The sequence below is a fragment of the Trypanosoma melophagium genome (genome assembly GCF_022059095.1).
Source record: "Trypanosoma melophagium isolate St. Kilda chromosome Unknown ctg26segment0, whole genome shotgun sequence".
NCBI lineage: Eukaryota > Euglenozoa > Kinetoplastea > Trypanosomatida > Trypanosomatidae > Trypanosoma > Trypanosoma melophagium.
Window position 1 is genome coordinate 1 of NW_027125157.1, and position 17,679 is coordinate 17,679.

The 17,679-nt window shown below is 39.5% G+C and overlaps 11 protein-coding genes across 11 annotated transcripts; all 11 read left to right on the forward strand.

The window, feature by feature from the left end:
- Nucleotides 1-1,605: 1,605 nt before the first annotated feature.
- On the forward strand, nt 1,606-2,943 carry LSM04_001651 (Branched-chain alpha-ketoacid dehydrogenase kinase/Pyruvate dehydrogenase kinase; the record flags this gene model as incomplete). Its single annotated transcript, XM_067337824.1, has 1 exon — nt 1,606-2,943. The coding sequence occupies one exon, from the start codon at nt 1,606-1,608 to the stop codon at nt 2,941-2,943; it is 1,338 nt and encodes a 445-aa protein (XP_067190647.1).
- A 295-nt stretch (nt 2,944-3,238) lies between these two features.
- On the forward strand, nt 3,239-5,005 carry LSM04_008752 (uncharacterized protein; the record flags this gene model as incomplete). Its single annotated transcript, XM_067337825.1, has 1 exon — nt 3,239-5,005. One exon carries the CDS (start codon nt 3,239-3,241, stop codon nt 5,003-5,005), a length of 1,767 nt encoding a protein of 588 aa, XP_067190889.1.
- Nucleotides 5,006-6,211: 1,206 nt separating this feature from the next.
- On the forward strand, nt 6,212-7,708 carry LSM04_005006 (AP180 N-terminal homology (ANTH) domain protein; the record flags this gene model as incomplete). The annotated part of the gene is made up of 1 exon (XM_067337826.1): nt 6,212-7,708. The coding sequence occupies one exon, from the start codon at nt 6,212-6,214 to the stop codon at nt 7,706-7,708; it is 1,497 nt and encodes a 498-aa protein (XP_067190771.1).
- A 266-nt stretch (nt 7,709-7,974) lies between these two features.
- Nucleotides 7,975-8,613, forward strand: LSM04_008847 (Copper homeostasis CutC domain; the record flags this gene model as incomplete). Its single annotated transcript, XM_067337828.1, has 1 exon — nt 7,975-8,613. The coding sequence occupies one exon, from the start codon at nt 7,975-7,977 to the stop codon at nt 8,611-8,613; it is 639 nt and encodes a 212-aa protein (XP_067190893.1).
- Nucleotides 8,614-9,227: 614 nt separating this feature from the next.
- Nucleotides 9,228-9,740, forward strand: LSM04_007202 (uncharacterized protein; the record flags this gene model as incomplete). Its single annotated transcript, XM_067337829.1, has 1 exon — nt 9,228-9,740. The coding sequence occupies one exon, from the start codon at nt 9,228-9,230 to the stop codon at nt 9,738-9,740; it is 513 nt and encodes a 170-aa protein (XP_067190838.1).
- Nucleotides 9,741-9,936: 196 nt separating this feature from the next.
- LSM04_001808 (Ribosomal protein L22/L17) lies at nt 9,937-10,437 on the forward strand (the record flags this gene model as incomplete). Its single annotated transcript, XM_067337830.1, has 1 exon — nt 9,937-10,437. One exon carries the CDS (start codon nt 9,937-9,939, stop codon nt 10,435-10,437), a length of 501 nt encoding a protein of 166 aa, XP_067190653.1.
- Nucleotides 10,438-10,658: 221 nt separating this feature from the next.
- LSM04_002918 (uncharacterized protein) lies at nt 10,659-12,035 on the forward strand (the record flags this gene model as incomplete). Its single annotated transcript, XM_067337831.1, has 1 exon — nt 10,659-12,035. The coding sequence occupies one exon, from the start codon at nt 10,659-10,661 to the stop codon at nt 12,033-12,035; it is 1,377 nt and encodes a 458-aa protein (XP_067190701.1).
- A 250-nt stretch (nt 12,036-12,285) lies between these two features.
- LSM04_003420 (uncharacterized protein) lies at nt 12,286-13,434 on the forward strand (the record flags this gene model as incomplete). The annotated part of the gene is made up of 1 exon (XM_067337832.1): nt 12,286-13,434. One exon carries the CDS (start codon nt 12,286-12,288, stop codon nt 13,432-13,434), a length of 1,149 nt encoding a protein of 382 aa, XP_067190718.1.
- A 337-nt stretch (nt 13,435-13,771) lies between these two features.
- On the forward strand, nt 13,772-15,100 carry LSM04_004967 (uncharacterized protein; the record flags this gene model as incomplete). The annotated part of the gene is made up of 1 exon (XM_067337833.1): nt 13,772-15,100. The coding sequence occupies one exon, from the start codon at nt 13,772-13,774 to the stop codon at nt 15,098-15,100; it is 1,329 nt and encodes a 442-aa protein (XP_067190770.1).
- A 252-nt stretch (nt 15,101-15,352) lies between these two features.
- On the forward strand, nt 15,353-16,753 carry LSM04_009706 (uncharacterized protein; the record flags this gene model as incomplete). The annotated part of the gene is made up of 1 exon (XM_067337834.1): nt 15,353-16,753. The coding sequence occupies one exon, from the start codon at nt 15,353-15,355 to the stop codon at nt 16,751-16,753; it is 1,401 nt and encodes a 466-aa protein (XP_067190920.1).
- Nucleotides 16,754-16,979: 226 nt separating this feature from the next.
- Nucleotides 16,980-17,642, forward strand: LSM04_005473 (Protein of unknown function DUF3592; the record flags this gene model as incomplete). Its single annotated transcript, XM_067337835.1, has 1 exon — nt 16,980-17,642. The coding sequence occupies one exon, from the start codon at nt 16,980-16,982 to the stop codon at nt 17,640-17,642; it is 663 nt and encodes a 220-aa protein (XP_067190792.1).
- Nucleotides 17,643-17,679: the final 37 nt, after the last annotated feature.

Below are 17,679 nucleotides of genomic sequence, written 5' to 3' on the forward strand. Positions count from 1 at the left end.
TTTCGGTTCTTTCACATTCAGACACCGTGACATTTTGCCCACAATGCTTCCAGGCATCAGTTTCACATTACCACTCTCGCACGTGGTCTCCTTAAATGGCTTAATGATGGGGCAGTCATTCATCATATCATCCTTTTGTGCCGAAGAAACTCTCTCAAAGTAACGTTGCCGCTCCCGAGACAATCCTTCAGACACAGAAATGGAGGAACACATTCCAAGGGTGAAAAGATCAGATGTGCACTGCAAGACTGGTTTGGTTTTGCTGTAGAACATGATGGTATGCTTTATTGGTTCACCCATACTCCTTCTCTGCCTCTTGAGAAGTAAATCACACCAGACTGTTGCCCCATCACATAGATTCTGCCATGGTAAGGTTTGCTTTTTTTTTTTATTCTTCGTGTATTTGTGGGGTTTAACCCAACGGTACGGCTATCAGCTTCTCACCGTAGAGCACCAAGGTTACTGTCTATGGAGAGCGGTGTTCGAGAGAAAAATCCCTTTGTTTTAGGGTGCCCTCAAGCTTTTGTAATATGTGTTTTGTTATTATTGGATTTTTACTGTTTCATTTTTGTTATTTTTAAGCGTTGTTTCATTTTTATTTTATACCCGTTGCCTGTGAGGCGAACGGTTTACGCAAAATCTGCACCAGCACTTTCCTTTCCAGAGCCCGTCGTCGCGCCTCTTTTCCGTCATGTATTTTTTTTTTTATTGTGGACCACGCTGTTTTCCCATGTTTTTTGCTGTTTTTTGGGGGTCGTGGCAAGGGCCCCTCCGCCCGAATCTATTTAGCATTCCGCGGCCCGGGCGGGATGGTGCGGTTCGGTAGTTGGGTTTTTTTTTTGTATTTTACCCCCGTTCCGCCGTAACCGTTGTTTTTTGGGGGTCTTGGGGCCGGTGCGGCGGGGACCTCGTGGGCCCGAAAACGTCTTGGGGAATTGGGGCGTTGGGTTTTTATAAATTGCCTTCTTGGTTTTTAGCGATATCCTAAAGAAATATTATTTTTGCCAGAATCCCCGTAATATACCGAACGAAACGGTATCTTCCTATATTGCCGTTTCCCCGCGGAACGGTTGCGTTGGTTGGGCCCAATCCAAACGCATATTCATTTAAGAAACGGTTGATTTCCCACCCTTTCTGTGGTAACTGTTGCTGGAGAATCCCTTTGGGTGTTCCCAACTGAGAATGGGTATGGCAAAGGGAGTGAATAAAGTGAGGACTTTCTTAATCAGGTTTTTTTTCTGCGTTCTTTACCTGATAGTTTTCACGCATTTCTTTTTTTTTTTTTTTTTGGTACCTCTTATCATATATACAAATGGAGGTTTTCTTTTTTTCTTTGCTTTCAACCACACTCTGTTATTTGTTTTTTTTTTCCAAATATTAAATTCTATCCTTGTTACATCTCTTGGGTGGCTCTTACTTCAAACTTGTTTCTATTTTTTTTTCTTGGGTTTAAATGATTGGAGATTTCTTTCATTTGTTGTCTTTGTTGCTGTTGGTTTTCCGTATGTACTAAGTGTCTGTGTTTTCTCCACTTTTTTTTTTTTGGCTCGTCTCTTGTTTTCCTAGGCTGATATCGTTTTCATCGACGTATCTGCGTTCATTATAATGATTCGTAGTAGTTTACGCTTCTTGACTCCAAGTCTTCGAGACCTTATTCATCGTCTGGACTCTTTTGAGAAGGAAATTATCGAGCTCAAGGCGTTTCGACAAGCTGTGGAAACATCATCACCAGATGTTGCTGCAGCTGCTGAAGTTCTAGCGAAGGAACGTCGGAGGGCTGAACCACAAATTGATGTTGTATTGGAGAATCCACTGACGGCGGGGGAGTTTGTAGAACTGAATCAGTTTTATGCGCTTCAGATAGTGCAAAGTTTACCGTTGGGGAATATGGTTTATATACGGACTTTTGAAGATCTTTGTGCTCATGCAAAGCTAGTACACCGAGAATATCTTGTCCGTGTAGCTCAGAGAGCTCGTGCCCTTACACATGCTCCTGTTGGGTTATCTCAAATGCCCTCTATCCAAGAATTACGTCGCTGGTATGAGTGGAGTTTTCATGATGTTAAAAGTACAAAACCTCCTGTTGACAGAGAAAGTGCATTAAATTTCGATTCTCTGATACGTCGTGTATTTTTAAGGCACTATAATGTGAGTGCACTTTTGACTGACGCAATGTATGAGCTTGGTGACCGTGAAAGGTGGACTGAGCGAAGTTTCTCTGATAAATCACTTGCCGATACTTTTGAGGAATTACAACTATTTTTCTATGATTTTTGTATGGGTCGTGTTCGATTGCGGTTTCTTGTGGGTAATTATATGTATTTATCAACACGTATTTTAAACGTGGAACCAAAGGATTCTGAAAAGCTTACTGTACCTTTGTTTTTTGATCATGATCCTGATAACTTTGCAGGCCAAATATGTCGAGAGTGTTCATTGACCAAATTACTTAAATGTGCGATTCGTTCAGAAAGGGATTTATATGATGAATCAGATATTGAGCTTCGTATTGCAGGTGATGAAACTCTTACATTTGTTGGTATCCCTTATATTTTGTATGATATATTGTCGGCTATGATTGATGATGCAATTCAGGCAAACCTTCTTCGGCAAGAAACTTTTGGGGTGGCATGTACGCCTGTTGTAATTACTCTCGCTCAACAAGAAGGTAATGAACGGTTTTGTGTCCGTGTCTCTGATACGGCGGGTGGTATGCCACTTGGGAAAGCAGAACATGTTTTAAGGTACTGGTCTTTTTATAAGACAAAGGAAAAAGAACCAAAAACAGCTAGTACTTGGATTCATAGTCCTATAAGAATGCCGTATGCGTATTGTGCCGCACAGGCAATTGGTGGGGATATTTCCGTGTACTCAATTGAAGGCTATGGTACTGATAGAACTTTGTATCTCCCTTCCACTGGGGTTCAGAAGATACATATTTAGACATTCGTCGAAGTCGGATTGTTATTATATGGTTTCTTCTGTAAGTTAAGCGACGGAAGAAATAAGGAAAAGAAACCAAGAGCAATAGGATTTTTGAATATTCTACACCTCTTGCTTCCTTACCTCTCTTTTCTCTTACTATTACTATTACTCCGCCTCTCTTTTTCTCCCTTTCTTTTTGTTTTTCTCTCTTTTCCTTTCCTTCTCTTTTTCTTGATTTTGTTTTTTATTATCTTTTATTTTTTTGCTGTTTTTTTTTCTTTTTTTTTTTTTGAAGCAAGATTTGTAATGTAGAATGTCTTCCACTGTTGTTGGTGGAAAAATTGAATTTACTCCTCATCGTGAAATAGCCCATGTTCGTCAGGATTTGTCTGTGACGAAAGAAATTTTGGCAATCGTAAAAGATGAGAATGAGCGTCTTCGCTCTCTCGCAGAGGAGCGAATATTAGAGGTTGCGCGATTGGGGGAGGAGTTTGAAGAATCAAGACGTGTATTTCTAGATCAAAAACGTTCACTGGAATCAGAGAACCTCCGACTTAAATCGAACTTGACATCTATTGAGGAGGAACTTGCGGAGTCACTTGCGGAGCGTAAGCGTCTTTCGGATCTTCTTCATAGTGTAAAAGGACAAGTAGATGGAAGACTGACTAAATTAGTTGAAGAACTTCAACGGAAAGACGAGATAATTCACAGATTAGAATATCAGAATAGAGAGTACGAACGTGATATTGAAAAGCTTAATCGAGTGATAAAATCAGAGAATACTTTGGTTTCCGAGTTGGAAGCTATACAAGGAAAGTACACTGCAGCATCAGCTGAGGTCTTAAATCTACAGGAGCAGGTGGATCGGTATCAGCATGAACTATCGTCACTTCGTGAGAAAACTCAGCAGTTGTCTGAGAGTGGAATTGGTGACGGATCACAAGTTAGACGTATGCGAGAAGTTCTTTCTTTATTTCCTTTGTATCGACAATGGTTGACCGATGTTGATGTTTCGTTGAGGGAAGTTGAGGATCAATTAGATGTTTCCTTGAACAACAGTATTGATTCACTTGCACTTGTGACAAATCCTGGGGTTCCTTATAGACCTCCAAGTTTGGAGAGACAAAGATTAGCACTAATGAAAAAGTTTGAGCGAGACCAAAGGAAGAACGAAATAGTTATGTATCCTGAGGTTTCTGACTCATGTGAGGGGTCCTTGGCTTTTTCTGTGCATGCAATTAGGAACACCTGGGACTCTTCAAGGCATTCTCTTGAGAAGGTTAGATTTTTATCGAAACAGCTTTTAGAAACAATGGAAGAGGTTGTACGGGTCTCTGGTGAGTTACATGAAAAAACTCTTACTCTACAGCAACCAGGGGAATCAGAAAGCTCAAAAAAAGGTTTAGTCGAATGTGATCAATTTGTTATCGTTGACTCTTTAAAGCAAGATTTTCAGCTTCAGTTACGTTCTCGTGAAGAGGAATTACGTAGAAAAGATAATGAGATAGCAAAATTAAAGTCTGTAGTTTCTGTTTTAGAAGGTCAGAAAGAAATACTTAATAGTGAACTTTTAAAGGCTAAAGAAGATGCACTAAATGCCTCCATTGCTAGTGCAGCCAAAATATTGGAATTAGAATGTAAATTGCGGGATACTATTCGGTCCTCTGAGGGGGTTTCTGCAAGAACTCTGACGGCGGTCCAGCTAGAGCACGAAAAGGAACAAAGGGATGTTACCGAAACCAATTTAAAGTTGAGGAATGCCCTTGAGGTAGAAACTACAAAAGTGGATAATATGAAAAAAGTCCTTATTGAGAGTAAACGACGGCGAAATAACCTAATAGAGGAAAATGCTACCATTCGGAAGCAGCTGCAGAGGTCGGAGGATCTACTTAACTCGCTGAAAGTAGAATTACTCAGTGCGAAGAGGACCATTGAGTTGCTTCAGGCTGAGCTTCACTTTGCTGAATCACGTGAACAGAGGTCATTCCCCACGTCTTCACGAACGTTTCATAAGTTTAAAAAGATGATTCAGCGTGCTCCTACCGATTCAGAGACTCTCTTTTTGTCTAAACCTTTGTGATTACTTGTGTCTGTATATCTTTAATCTGCACATACACTTGTGTGTTTTTCTGTCTTTCTTTCTTTTTCTCTCTGAAACACTCTCTATGCGTTTTTTTTTTTCCTCCTTGAACTTCTATTTATTTCTCCACCTTCGCTTTTTTTTTCGCTTGTTTCAGTCGTAGGAAGAATGAGAGCAAAAAAGAAATAATACAAAATCGAAGTGGATTTATGGCGTTTAAGTTAACGTACTTGGGTCTTGAGTGTTTGTGAGAGCAACGCTAAAAGAAAGACAAATATAAAATAGCTTCTCTCTCTTTTTTATATCTTTCTCTCTCCCTCTCTCTCTCTCTCAACTTCATATACATGTAAAAATAATGGAACGTCAAAACCTGAAGTATTACGTGAACAAATTCAACAATAACATCGTATGATCCTCTTCGTGTGGGATGTTTCTTTCAGGGAAAACTTTTCCCACGACTAGGGGTAATGATGTTTTTTTTTTTTGCTATTTTTGCTCTCACTGATTGATGTCCCGCGTGACTGCTGCATTGATCATTTCTGTATTCACATGAGGTAGACTACCGGAATCATATTTTATCGCTAATTTTCTTTTGACTTCTGAAATGCGGCATACCATCTAAGAGAATCAACGACGATAGTAGTGTTTTATGTCACTTTAAATTGCCGATTTATTGGTGCACACGGCTTCTTTTTCTTCGCAATTGCATTATTGTGGGCACATTTTTTTTTTTGAGAGTTCTCGCAGAACGGATGATCTATCATTGTGTGTTCTTAGTTAATATATATATATATATATGGTATTTACTGTCATCATGATGATGATTATGATGATTATGATTATTATTATTATTATTATTATTATTATTATTATTATTATTAGGTTCTGCGAAAAACGTAGATGTTCGAGAGGCCACCCATAGCCTTCCTCATCACACTACGCTTAGAGAGGGCTAAAGTGGCTTTCCGCACTTTGCTCTTCATCAATTTCCTGAAGTGATTTATAATAATGAGCTCATCTTTGACAGATTGCAAAACTTGGCCTTAATGCATCTCCCAATGAGGAGAATGGTGTAGGAAAAGGAAATGATTTGCCTTATTTTCCCTTTTCTTCTTTCTATTGGAGCAACGTAGGTTAAATTTTGTGTACCCCGTTTTTTTTTTTTTTTTGATTTTTTAAAGACCTTCCTCTGATTCGTTCTATGCAATGAATGAAAGGGACACCAATGAGCTAAAGAGGGGCGGAGGTTACCTCAAGGAAAAAGCAATTATTGGATTAAGTCGAGTTACAGGTGACGAGCTGAATCGGGCTATAATGAAAACGACAAGCCACATGCTGAAAGCCCCCAAAGAAAAGCATATGCAAAAACTATTAGCTGCAACATATGGACACTATAAAAATGATTCCCGTAACGGGAAGAGTATTTGTGACCATATAGTATCAGAGCTGGAAAAACGGCTGCATACACATAATTGGATTGTAGTGCTAAAATCGCTAGTTACACTGCATCGTCTAATGACGGATGGTTCCAGTGAGGTGATTGATTCTATACAGCGAAACCGTAGTATATTTTGCGCACGAAATGCAAAAGACCTATCTGAAAGTGTTGAAGGATCTATACAAAGCGCATTTATCCGTCAATATTTTCGTTATCTTGAAGAACGTGCATCTTCGCAGCAATCAATCGGTAATATGAACCGTATAGAAAGTGTAGAATTTAGCTCATATCTGCGCTCTCTAGATGTTAATTCTCTTGCACCCCCTTTTCAAATATTATTGGGACAACTGGCTTCTCTTGTTGAGATTGAGTACAGAGAAGCTATAGTGGATAATTTTTGTACACTGGAAGCATACCAGAGGCTCGTGAATGACGGCAAGGTATTGTATCAGCTTTTGTCAGACAGAATAATATTTATTCTTGATGGCTTCAGTGACTTTCCACTTGAGAAAAAAAAAGTTTGGCTGAGACTTTACAAAGAATATAATGTGATTGCTGAGAACTTAAGATCCTTTTTCAATTCAATACTTGATTCTTCCAAGGTCTTTGCTCAACCCCCGCCACGGTTAAAACCTCTTCCAGTTTCTTTGCTGGAACACCTGGAAGATGATGTACGAATGAGTAATATTCCCCGCGAAGATGTAACTGAAACCTTGGAAAGTTTGGGAATAACAAGAGGTGAAGAAGAGGTTCGATTAAAAGAAGAGGTTAAACGCCCTCCTTCCCCATTGCCCTCTCAATTTCCTGAAGTTGCTGCTACTGTAGAGCAGACTTCATTACCTCTTACAGCTGTTGAAAAAAAATGTCCTACATTCTCAATGGATGATCTTTTTGTAAGTCCTCCTCCTCCAGTTCCGAGTAAGACTGTTCCTTCTGCGCCAACAACTGCTTTACCTAGTGACCCACAAGATTTATTCATGAATACGAATTACGATAACAACCAAACGACGTCAGGTCTTGCGAATAACCAAGCTACAGCATACGGAACAATTGATGATGGGTGGTCAACAGGAGCTCCACTTTCCTATGAAACTATTCCAGTTGTGCAACCCCATCCGCTACCCCAAGTAGCTGTGACACCCAATTTTGAGTGGGGAGGAACTAATTCATCAGCAAATCAAACAACCCCTGAAAAAAAGAATGAAGATGCTTTTAAACAGCTTTATACTGAAGGACAAAAGGGCTGGTATTCAAAGGATATGTAAAAGTTTTACTTCATTTTGTTTTTTCAGTATTTTAAAAATATGATCCATAAATAGTATTACTTCTGATGATAGTAGAGATTGAAGGAATGGTTTTCTTTACTTTTTCTTGTACTATTTCCTTCTTTTTTTTTTTAACTCACCTTCACCGTGTTATCTTTATTTCATTATTTATTAATTTATGTTATTGATTTACTTATCTCTTTCTCTCTCTATCCCTTCCTATTTAAGAAAAAAGAATATATATATCAAATAAGATAGGTGGATTGATGGTACTAAAGGAGTTTTGTGCTGAGGGTTACAATCGGGTACCGGAGGTTATAGTTGCTGGGGCGCAGCGGATAGAACTCTGTTCCCGCTTGGAGGTTGGCGGCGTTACACCATCTGCTGAGACTATAGGAAAAACTGTTGAGTATTGTCATTCTAGAGGAATTCCAGTAATGGTAATTATACGTTGCAGAGAGGGTAACTTCTGTTACAACGACGCAGAGTTTGAGAAAATGAAAGAAAGTGTAGGACTCGCTAAAAGTTTAGGGACCGATGGTGTTGTTTTGGGAGCTTTGGATGCTTTAGGAAACGTGGATGAGAGAATATCTTTGTTATTGTCTCCAGCAGAAGGGATGTCGCTGACATTTCACATGGCATTCGATGAGGTTCCTATTGACAAGCAGTTTCAGGTTATTGACGACTTGTGTAAGTATAAGTTTAATCGTATTCTGACTCATGGCGGTCCCTCGGGCTCTAAGATTGAAGATAATTTGGATAGATTGGCAGAGTTGGTTGCATATGCAGGAAAAAGAATTTCTATTATGCCAGGTGGTGGTGTTACGAGCTTAAATGCTGAGGCGATTGTCAACCGTCTGGGCGTTACGGAGATTCATGGAACTCGTATTGTGTCACTTCTTTGATGTTAAAGGGTTTCTAAGGGAATGAACTGGTAGACTATTTTTTTTTAGGAGCTTGTGAAAAGAATATGTATCCGATTTTTGGTCTATGACAGGGTAGGCTTTGTGGGCTTGTGTAATCTTCTTCTTTACTTGGGTTTGTTAATATGTGAAAAAGCGTCTGGCTGAACAACTAGAAAAGGATTTAAGATATGTTTCTTTTTTCTTTTTCCGTCCCACCCACCCCCAATCTTTTTCACGCGGAGGGATCTGGAGAGGAAAGGGCTCCAGAATTTGCCACTTTGTAACTCCTGCTGGGTGACTGTTCTGGCAGAATAGAGAATTTGATATTTAATGTTTTGCCTTTACGTCTTCTGTCATGGAACTCCCATGCTGGAATTAATTGGAAATTCGTAGAATACATATATATATTTTGTTTTTGTTTATTTGTTTACCAGGTTTAACCAAAGTAGGAAAAGTATTCTTTTTGTATTATTCTACTTTATTATTTAGATCTGTAAATGTATGGTGATTTTATTCTTCTCTCTTTTTTTCTTTGAATTTTTTAAAAATTTATTTGCCTTATCTTATCACTATTCTTCCATTACTTATTCCCTAGAAGAGGAAAGGAACCTATCATGCGATCCCTTCGATTTCATAGCTTCACTACCGTTATTGGTTTGGCAAGGTTACAATCTAGCGGAGGTAATGGACGGTACCCTCCTCGTGAACAACAACAGCAGCATCATCAACGGTTTGGCAGACCTCGTGAGGGCCGTACTACAAGAGGCGGTCACTCACAACCCTTTTCCCAAGGTGGTCCCCGAAATACGCTAAGCGAACCTCAATTGGTGGCAAGGCTTCTTGAGCTTTATCCAAGTGGTAAATCTTGGCTCCCTGTAAACAAATGGGCATCTTCTATACCTGAGGATATTCAAGAAGCCTTGGTTCCATATGGTGGTTTGGCGCATTTCGCGGTATCACAGAGTAATTTTTTCATTGTACGCAAGGAGAATGGAACGTCAGTTGTCTCGCTATCTACGATGGCCTCTTCGTTGTGTGCAGAACGGGAAAAAAATATTAAGAAACGTGCGGAGAAAGCCGCTGCTTTTTTTTCCCGTCGTCAAGATGATTCGAGGCATCATAGGTGAAACAAGTCGTACCTTTTTTGTTTTGAAGACAGAAAAAAAAAGATTGTTATTCTTTTATTTTAGAAATTGCAACATGATATTTTTTTTTTCTTATTGTCTAAGGGTTCGAGCAAAGTGGAAGGTGGATTCGGTATATTTTGTATTTCTCCCCCTTTTTTTTTTCTTTTAAACAACACAAACGGCAGGGTTTTTAGCCATGGTTCACTATTCCCGCAAGCCCCAGGTGTCGTCAAAGAGCGCAAAGGCGAAGGTCAGTGATCTTCGTTGCCACTACAAGAACACATTTGAGACTGCTAATGTGATTAATGGCATGCCTCTTCGCAAAGCACAACAGCTCTACCGTCAGGTTCTTGCAAAGACCCGCTGCATTCCCTTCAAGCGCTACAATGGTAAGACCGGACGCACCGCGCAGGCGAAGGAGTGGGGACAGACAAAGGGCCGCTGGCCACGCAAGTCGGTTGTGGCGATGCTCTCGCTGCTGAAGAACGCAGAGGCGAACGCTATTGAGAAGGGTCTCGACCCCAACAAGATGGTGATTAAGCACGTGCAGGTGGATCAGGCCGCCCGCATGCGTCGCCGCACGTTCCGTGCTCATGGTCGTATTACACCGTACATGTGCAGTCCATGCCACGTACAGCTGTTTATGACCCAGCCTCAGGAGCGCATTCCTGTGCCGAAGAGTCATCCAAAGAAGTAGTCTACCTGAAAACCTGTCCATGTTTTTTCTTTTTCCTTTAGAATTAATTTTCTTTTTTTTTTTTTTGATAGAAAGTACTTTACGAATATATATATATATATATATATTGTTGGTATTGGAGATAAATAAAAAATGAGATTTTTTGGTATATTATCGTAATAATTCTTCTTTGTGTTTTTTTTCTCTTTTTGTTTATATTTCACTCTTGAAGACAGATAGAAATGTTGGTTTCTTCTTTACTTGTGCGTTGTGGACCTGCGTATCAAGTGACTGCTGATAGGAACCTTGTAGCCTACCATCATCGACGTCTTATCAATAATCAGTATTGGGAGTGCTCTAGCCCTTCACAATCTCTTAGTGTTTTGGCTCTTTTGGTGAGATCAGGCACGTTAGTGGAAAAACTTGATAAAGCAGCTTCAGGTGCTTTGAATGCAATGTCTCCCAGTATGACAAAGAATGAGCAGGCTCTCTTAGGTAGGTTGTCGTCATTTCTAAACTTGACAGGGGTTGTAGATTCTGTATCGACGTTACCTGAGATAGAAAAACTCTCTTTACCCAAGACAGGTTCTGGGAATGAGGTATTCACATTGTACAAGCAGTTTGTAAGACATCAGCAAAGAAAAAATATCATAGAAATGAAACCTGTCGTCATATTGAGTAGTTTAGTGCATAATTTAGATGCAATATCCTCATTGATGTTTTTGGAAATGGTTATTACCACTTCATTTCAAACCGATGCCCCCTGGCGAGAAAAGGAGAATATTTCTGCCCTTCTCACCCGTCTTCGGTACCATGTAATGTGCAGTGACATGATCCAATTTAAGGCTATTTGGTGGGTTCTTGACATTCTTAGTAATTGCAATTTTTTAGCTATTAAATACAAATTAGAAAGTACACGCTTATTTAAAGCCTGTCTGAGGCGTATTCACGAAATGCTGCCACAACTTTCACTAACTAAGTGTCTCTTGATATTCCCTTTGTTAGACACTTCGGTGTACGATAGGCCTTTCATCATTTGCTCAGACATAATGAAACGTCTTGCTGCATCTGATTTGAATGAATTTATTGAAGTACCAACGTCTGTTATAATACAGGTTTTGGGATGTGTAAGTTTGAATTTATCTCTCTTTCAAAAACTATGTCAGATTTTGCAGAAGGATTACCGTATTGGTGAACTTGTAAAGGAAGATTGTTTGTTTCTTCTTTCAAATTTAGCAATTCGTTTCTCTGCTGTCGAAGTCAATGAAGACAATATGGACGATTTTTGTGAATCTCTTTTTGTTCAGCTTTATGTCAATGCAAAAAATATGAGCCCTGTTGAATGTCTGAATGCCCTAGAGTACTTGGAACGTATGAGTCTTTCCGGTTTTTTTGTATTTCCTTCATCTGATCTCTTGGAGAGACTGAAAAAAAAAATCTTTATCGGAATAGGACAAGCGATAAAATGCGCGAATATAAAGCCAAACGATATTGAACTCAATATTGAAGTCGTTCGTCGTCTTGAAGGAGTATTAAGAAGATGTGTTCTTCTTCCTTTTCTTACAGGCGATATGGTGACCATCAAGGAACTCATGGAAGAGTTGACCCGTAAACTTTGACATATGGAAGGAAGTACATCCTAAGTAAGAGTAGTAAATTCACTGAATTGGAATGTGCAGGTATATATATATTGATTGCTACGCTTGAACGAGTGTCTTTTTTTTTCTGTGTATGTGAGTGTGCTTTTCGTACTTCTTACGTTTCTCTTGTTTTGCCGTTGTGCATCATCATCATCATCTTTTTTGACTGACGTTTTTCTTTTTTTTTTTTCTTAAAAATTTTTTTTCTAGAAGCCTCTAGAAGTATATAATGACAACGATAGAACTTTGGTTCTTATTTTTTTTGCTATTTATTACTCGGGCAGAGTGTGTTGATTTTATTACGTTATTCTTCACGAGAAAAGTTACTCTTCGAGATGTTGGATATGTGAATTTGAGTTCTGGTTTCAATGATTTGGTCAGGGAATACGTTGACAATGCCGTTAGTCCACATGAAGTAAAGACCACCTCGGTTGCTATCCCCCCACATGTAATCATTATTGCCAGCTTCTCCTTTTGGGGAAGTCCAGATGAAGTTACGACCTCTGTTGAAGCTCTTAATATGATGTTTGATGAATGGGTAGATAAACCTGACTTAAAGTTAGTTAGCAGCTTAAATCAATTATGTTTAAATGAGTTTGGAAAACAGCCAAGTAAAGTTGAATTCACAGATGATTGCAAATATGATAACCAGAGTATTAGTAAGGCATCTTCTGATTTTGGTTTCAATAACCTCACACTTTCAATTGTGATGTTGGAAACCCCCTTAAACAATTTGGTTGAGCAACTCTGTCGCATTTTTTCTCTACAAGATTGCTCCCTTATAACTTTAGATAGATTCGATTTGGGTGTTTCATCATATACTGCAGAAGTAACAGTGACAACTTCTGACAGAAGTCAAATTCTCTTGGAACTTCTTGATCATCTTCAATATGCCTCCCTTCTTCTTACGGAACGAATTGTTTCCGTCACAATTGCTGGAGTAGAGGTGTACACTCTGCAGGGCTCACCAAGAATTACTTACGAAGGTGATGTGGCTTCTTGTCTTAAACATTTTTGGTATTTGATTTTTTTGATTGTACTGCTTCCTTTATTATTAATTGGTGGTAATCGATTGTATGCCTTAGGAAGGATCTCTGGTAAAAAAAGTGCCCGTTCTATGGAATGGGATATTCGTGGTGGCGTCCGCTATCAGGGTCGTGTAGGGGCGCAGATGCCTCAAGCAGCTTTTTCAGGTCTTTACCCTATAAACCAGTATGATAATCAAGATGGAGTGGCTCTTACAGGATACAACAGCCAGGGTCCTAGGACGTCGTCTCGGCAGAGTCAAAGTGTGTATTATGATCCTAACAACAGTTGGCAGTATTACGGACATAATCAGGATCAGCAGTATTACTCTGTTGTTAATCAGAATCAGTAGATCTACAAGAAAAAAAGAAGACAGAATGAAATTGAAAGATGACTGTATTATTATGCTCCCAGTTTGCTTTATTTAGAAATGTTTTCTACCAGAATGCGTTATAGGTACCATCTTTTTTTTTCAATGTTGTATGACTGCGAAAAAGATGAGTTAGAGTTTTCCACTTTTCAAAATTTTTTTTTCTGCTCTGCAGTTGTTTTTTTTTCTTTTCGGAAAGGTTATTTTTTTTTTTTAATCTTAACTTTTTTCTCTATCTCACAAATCGGTTTCTTTTTCTTTTTATTTTTATTTTTGCGATTTTGGACTATAGCACTGGATAATACCTGCCTGTAATTCGATGCTTCGTATTGGAACAGTCTTTCTGTGTTCTACGTCCATTCAACGTGTCTCTGGCACAGTCACAGTCTCAAAAGACTACAGAAAAATAGAAGCGGATGAAAAACAGCTCTTGGAGGAGGAGACGAAAAGAAAGGAATATGAGAAATATCCCTTACGTTATCGTTTGTTGGAGTGCAAACCGGGATTGCCGCTTGCATTGACAAAGTTGAAATATCTTCTTGCCTGCCGAAGGACACATCCTGATGCTGGTGGCGATGCTGAAGCATTTTTGCGTGTGAGTCTTGCCTACCAGGACGTCATGAAGGATTATGGTGTGGAGACTGTGGAGAATAAGGTAGTTAACTTGGGGAATTTTCAAGTAGATGACCATGAAGCACGTAATTACTTGGAAGCGCGTGCACAGATAAAAAGTTTTATACCGATTTCTACATTGGAAGATCATATTCGTCAAATTGAAGAAGTCAGAGCACGTCTGGGAGACCATTTGGCCGATAGAATAGCAGCTAATGACGATGAGGCCATGTTGCTTCTCGAGGATATTGAGGAGATTATGGAGGAGAATGGTCTTCGCACTATTCGTCTTGAGCTTCTCGAGGATGGAACAGCTCAAGTAGAAAAGATGAGTCTTACTGATGGTACTGAAAAACCACTTTATCTTGAAAGTATCCCGAGCTCAAAGGGAAATCAACATAGTAGGAGTGATTTACATGCTGATAAAACAGCTGAGGGAGAGAAGGAAAAAAATTCAAATGAAAATGGTGAATCAAATACTAACTTCGAACAAGGTACATTGAGTAGTCAAAATACTCTTCTTTCAGCGGAAGTCAGTGCTGATGATATTGAAGTTCTTACTGCAAAGAACAAGGTACAGGATCGTACTGACGTTGCTGGATTAGCATCTCGTACAGCGACTGAGGTAATGCGGAATACAGACGAGGCGAAACAAATTCGTCTTGAGTCTTCTGTGCTTTTTGTTTACGTGTTGTGCATTTTCTTGCTGTTTTACGTATACATAGAGGGATTAATGCGTGCTAAATCGCAACAGAAAAAACGCCCTGAAGTAATGGAACACGTTACAACGGACACAATGCTTCCATGGTGGGGAAATGATGTTGAATATGAAAGTCAAGTTAAAAGAATTTTTGTTGAGGAGTGGCGTCGCGCCCGCGCGAGTTCTCGTCGTGTGCAGACGTTTCAAGATGGAGTGGCTCGTGAATCTCTGGATGAGCGCAGTAAGAGAGAAATGGACCTCAAAATATTTACGGTGACAGCAGAACGACTTCGTGAGATGAGGGAACGTGTGGAAAAGCACAATGGACGTCAGTAGATGAAGATGTATTGATAGCGCTGATGTTTTTTTTTTCTTTTTTTGTAGTTTCCTTCAGTACCTTTCCCCCCAACTCTCTCTGCTTTGGTTATTTCTTTCGTGCGATGTTGTCTTCATACCCAGGCGGTATGGTACCTTCTAGCGTTAGAGCAAAATGGAGTGCTTGTTTTTTTTTATTTTTATTTCATTCGGTAAAGATAATATACTGAAGCAAAATAGTTTAAAAAAAACAACAGCGAGAAGTACGTAGTTATGGTTCTAGCATATATCTTTGATGGGGAATGTCTTTACCAAGTGTCCCATGAAGCTGAAAGTTTAAAGTGTTATTCAGTTGTATCGCCAATAGGACGCGACGCTATTGTTACCTGTTTTGGAGAGAGAGAATTTTATTTTGTGGAAAGGGAGTCTCCTGATATTCTTCGACGTTATACGAGTTCTTTAGGCTGTATAGAATATGCATTACCTGGTCCTGTCCAACAGCTGTTAGTTCACCGTCAAAAGGTGTACTGTTGTGGTGAAAAATGTCTTAATGCTTTCGATCCTCTCAGTGGTGATGTGGAGGTCTTTGAATTTAATCAAACTGTTTTGGATATTGTGGCAGCAGATCATGGATTTGTTTTTGTCAATGATGTACAGGAATTGTACGCTTTTCACTTTAATCAAGGCATTACAAGGGTTTCAATAGAAGGAGATGTAGTTGTTCTACTCGGTTGTTACAATCGTTTTGTTATTGCTCTTATTGATTCTCATTTGATTCGATTTGTAAACGAGAATGGTGAAGTTCGAGAAAATGTGTTTCCCTTAGCAATAACGAGGCGTTTCATTTCTGTAGAGGAAGGTTCTATACTAACTACTCAGAAGGGAGGTCAATTGTGTCTTTACTCACAAGATAACTCTTTAGTTGCAAGTGGTTTTTTTAAAGAGGGGGTTCAATTACTTTCTATTCCTCTTTCTCATCCTGAAGCTTGCTGTTCTATTTGTTTTTGCGATTTTGAGGATGACGCAGGTATAACGCTGGATTGTGGACACCGATTTCATAGAGATTGTGTTGCTGAATTCTCTTCTAGGGCAGACTCTTTTGAAAAGAAGGGAGAACATATTGTGTTTACCTATGCCGTTTGCCCAGGAGGTTGTGGCTTTCGTATTCGTCACATTGCCGCTCCACTTTCAGTTTACATGGGAACTTTGTGGCAGACGATACATCATGACTCTAAGCATAGGCTTCGGGAGATGCCAAGCAAAACGGTTGAAGATTTATTGTATTACATCTGCTGCCGATGCAAAAAACCATTTTATGGTGGTGAGAAGTGGTGTTTTCGGTCGATGTCAGGTGAACCTCCCAAGAAACCAACTGATCTTATATGTTCAGATTGTAATGATGATTTTACCTGTTCACTTCATAAACATAATTTCGTGCTCTATAAGTGTCGCTACTGTTGCAATCCAGCAACTCATCTCTCTTTTGGTAACCGTTATTTGTGTGATCGATGTAACAGTAGATGGGAAAATACGGAGCCGGAAACAATTCCATGTCCTGGACCTGAACACTGCCCTCTATTGGCCTTACATGATAGTGACGGTTCACATCCTCTAGGGTGTATGCTTTGTATGCCATTAGTTCCACTAGGGTCTCATCTTTTTTCTACTGTCTAACTTGGACCAAAAAAAAAGGTGTGGAAGATTATATATATATATATAATATTATTTATTTTATTAACGAATCAAGGGGAAGAATAAGATGCAATTTTGCGTTAAAATAACTTATTACTATTGATGATATTCATTTTTATTTTTTATTTCTGTTTTCTTGGGATGTATGACCGAAGCTCTAAAAGAAAAAATAAACAAAAAGGGTTTAATTGAGTAGAGTGGTTCAAAAATGTCAGGAAGAATTTACAGGTTCTTGACAGGTAAACCGCAGCCGCAGTGGGTTTGGGATCTTGCGTTGGAGTTTCGTATACCAGCTCTCTTTATGGCTTACGTTGTTTATGTTAACACTCGCTGTTACTATGACGCCTTAACTGCGTATCAAGCAAACTCAAAATGGGGAATGGCACATGGAAAACTTTTGGAGCTTAAGAAACTAAATTATCGTTATATTAGCGTCCCCCGTTATGCGGTTCGCTATGAATACGAAGTGGAGGGAAAAACATACGTCTCGACGAGAGCAACAACCGGATCTCCTTATAGAAGTTGGATGGAGCGTTTTTACAATGATACTATCACAGAGTCTGAGTATCTTCAAGCGATTCCCGTCTTGCGTGTAGGCGAACGGTGCACAGTATTCTATGATAAGAAAAATCCTGGTTTACATTCAGCTCTTGCCCATGATGCCAACTCCTTTGAGATATCTATCTTGAGTTTCTTTGCTGTATTTCCTTTCCTCATGGGTTACTTGATGAAGTCACATCTGTGGATGGTAAAGAAGGCGTACATGCCCAACAAGACTATGCGTGTCCGCTTTCCAACGTACGCCCGTCCTCCACCACCTCCACCACCACCAGAGGGTGCTTCACAGATATCGCCGCTTCCCAAACCGTAAAGGGAAAGGAACGAAAGAAAAAAGGAATAGGGTGTTG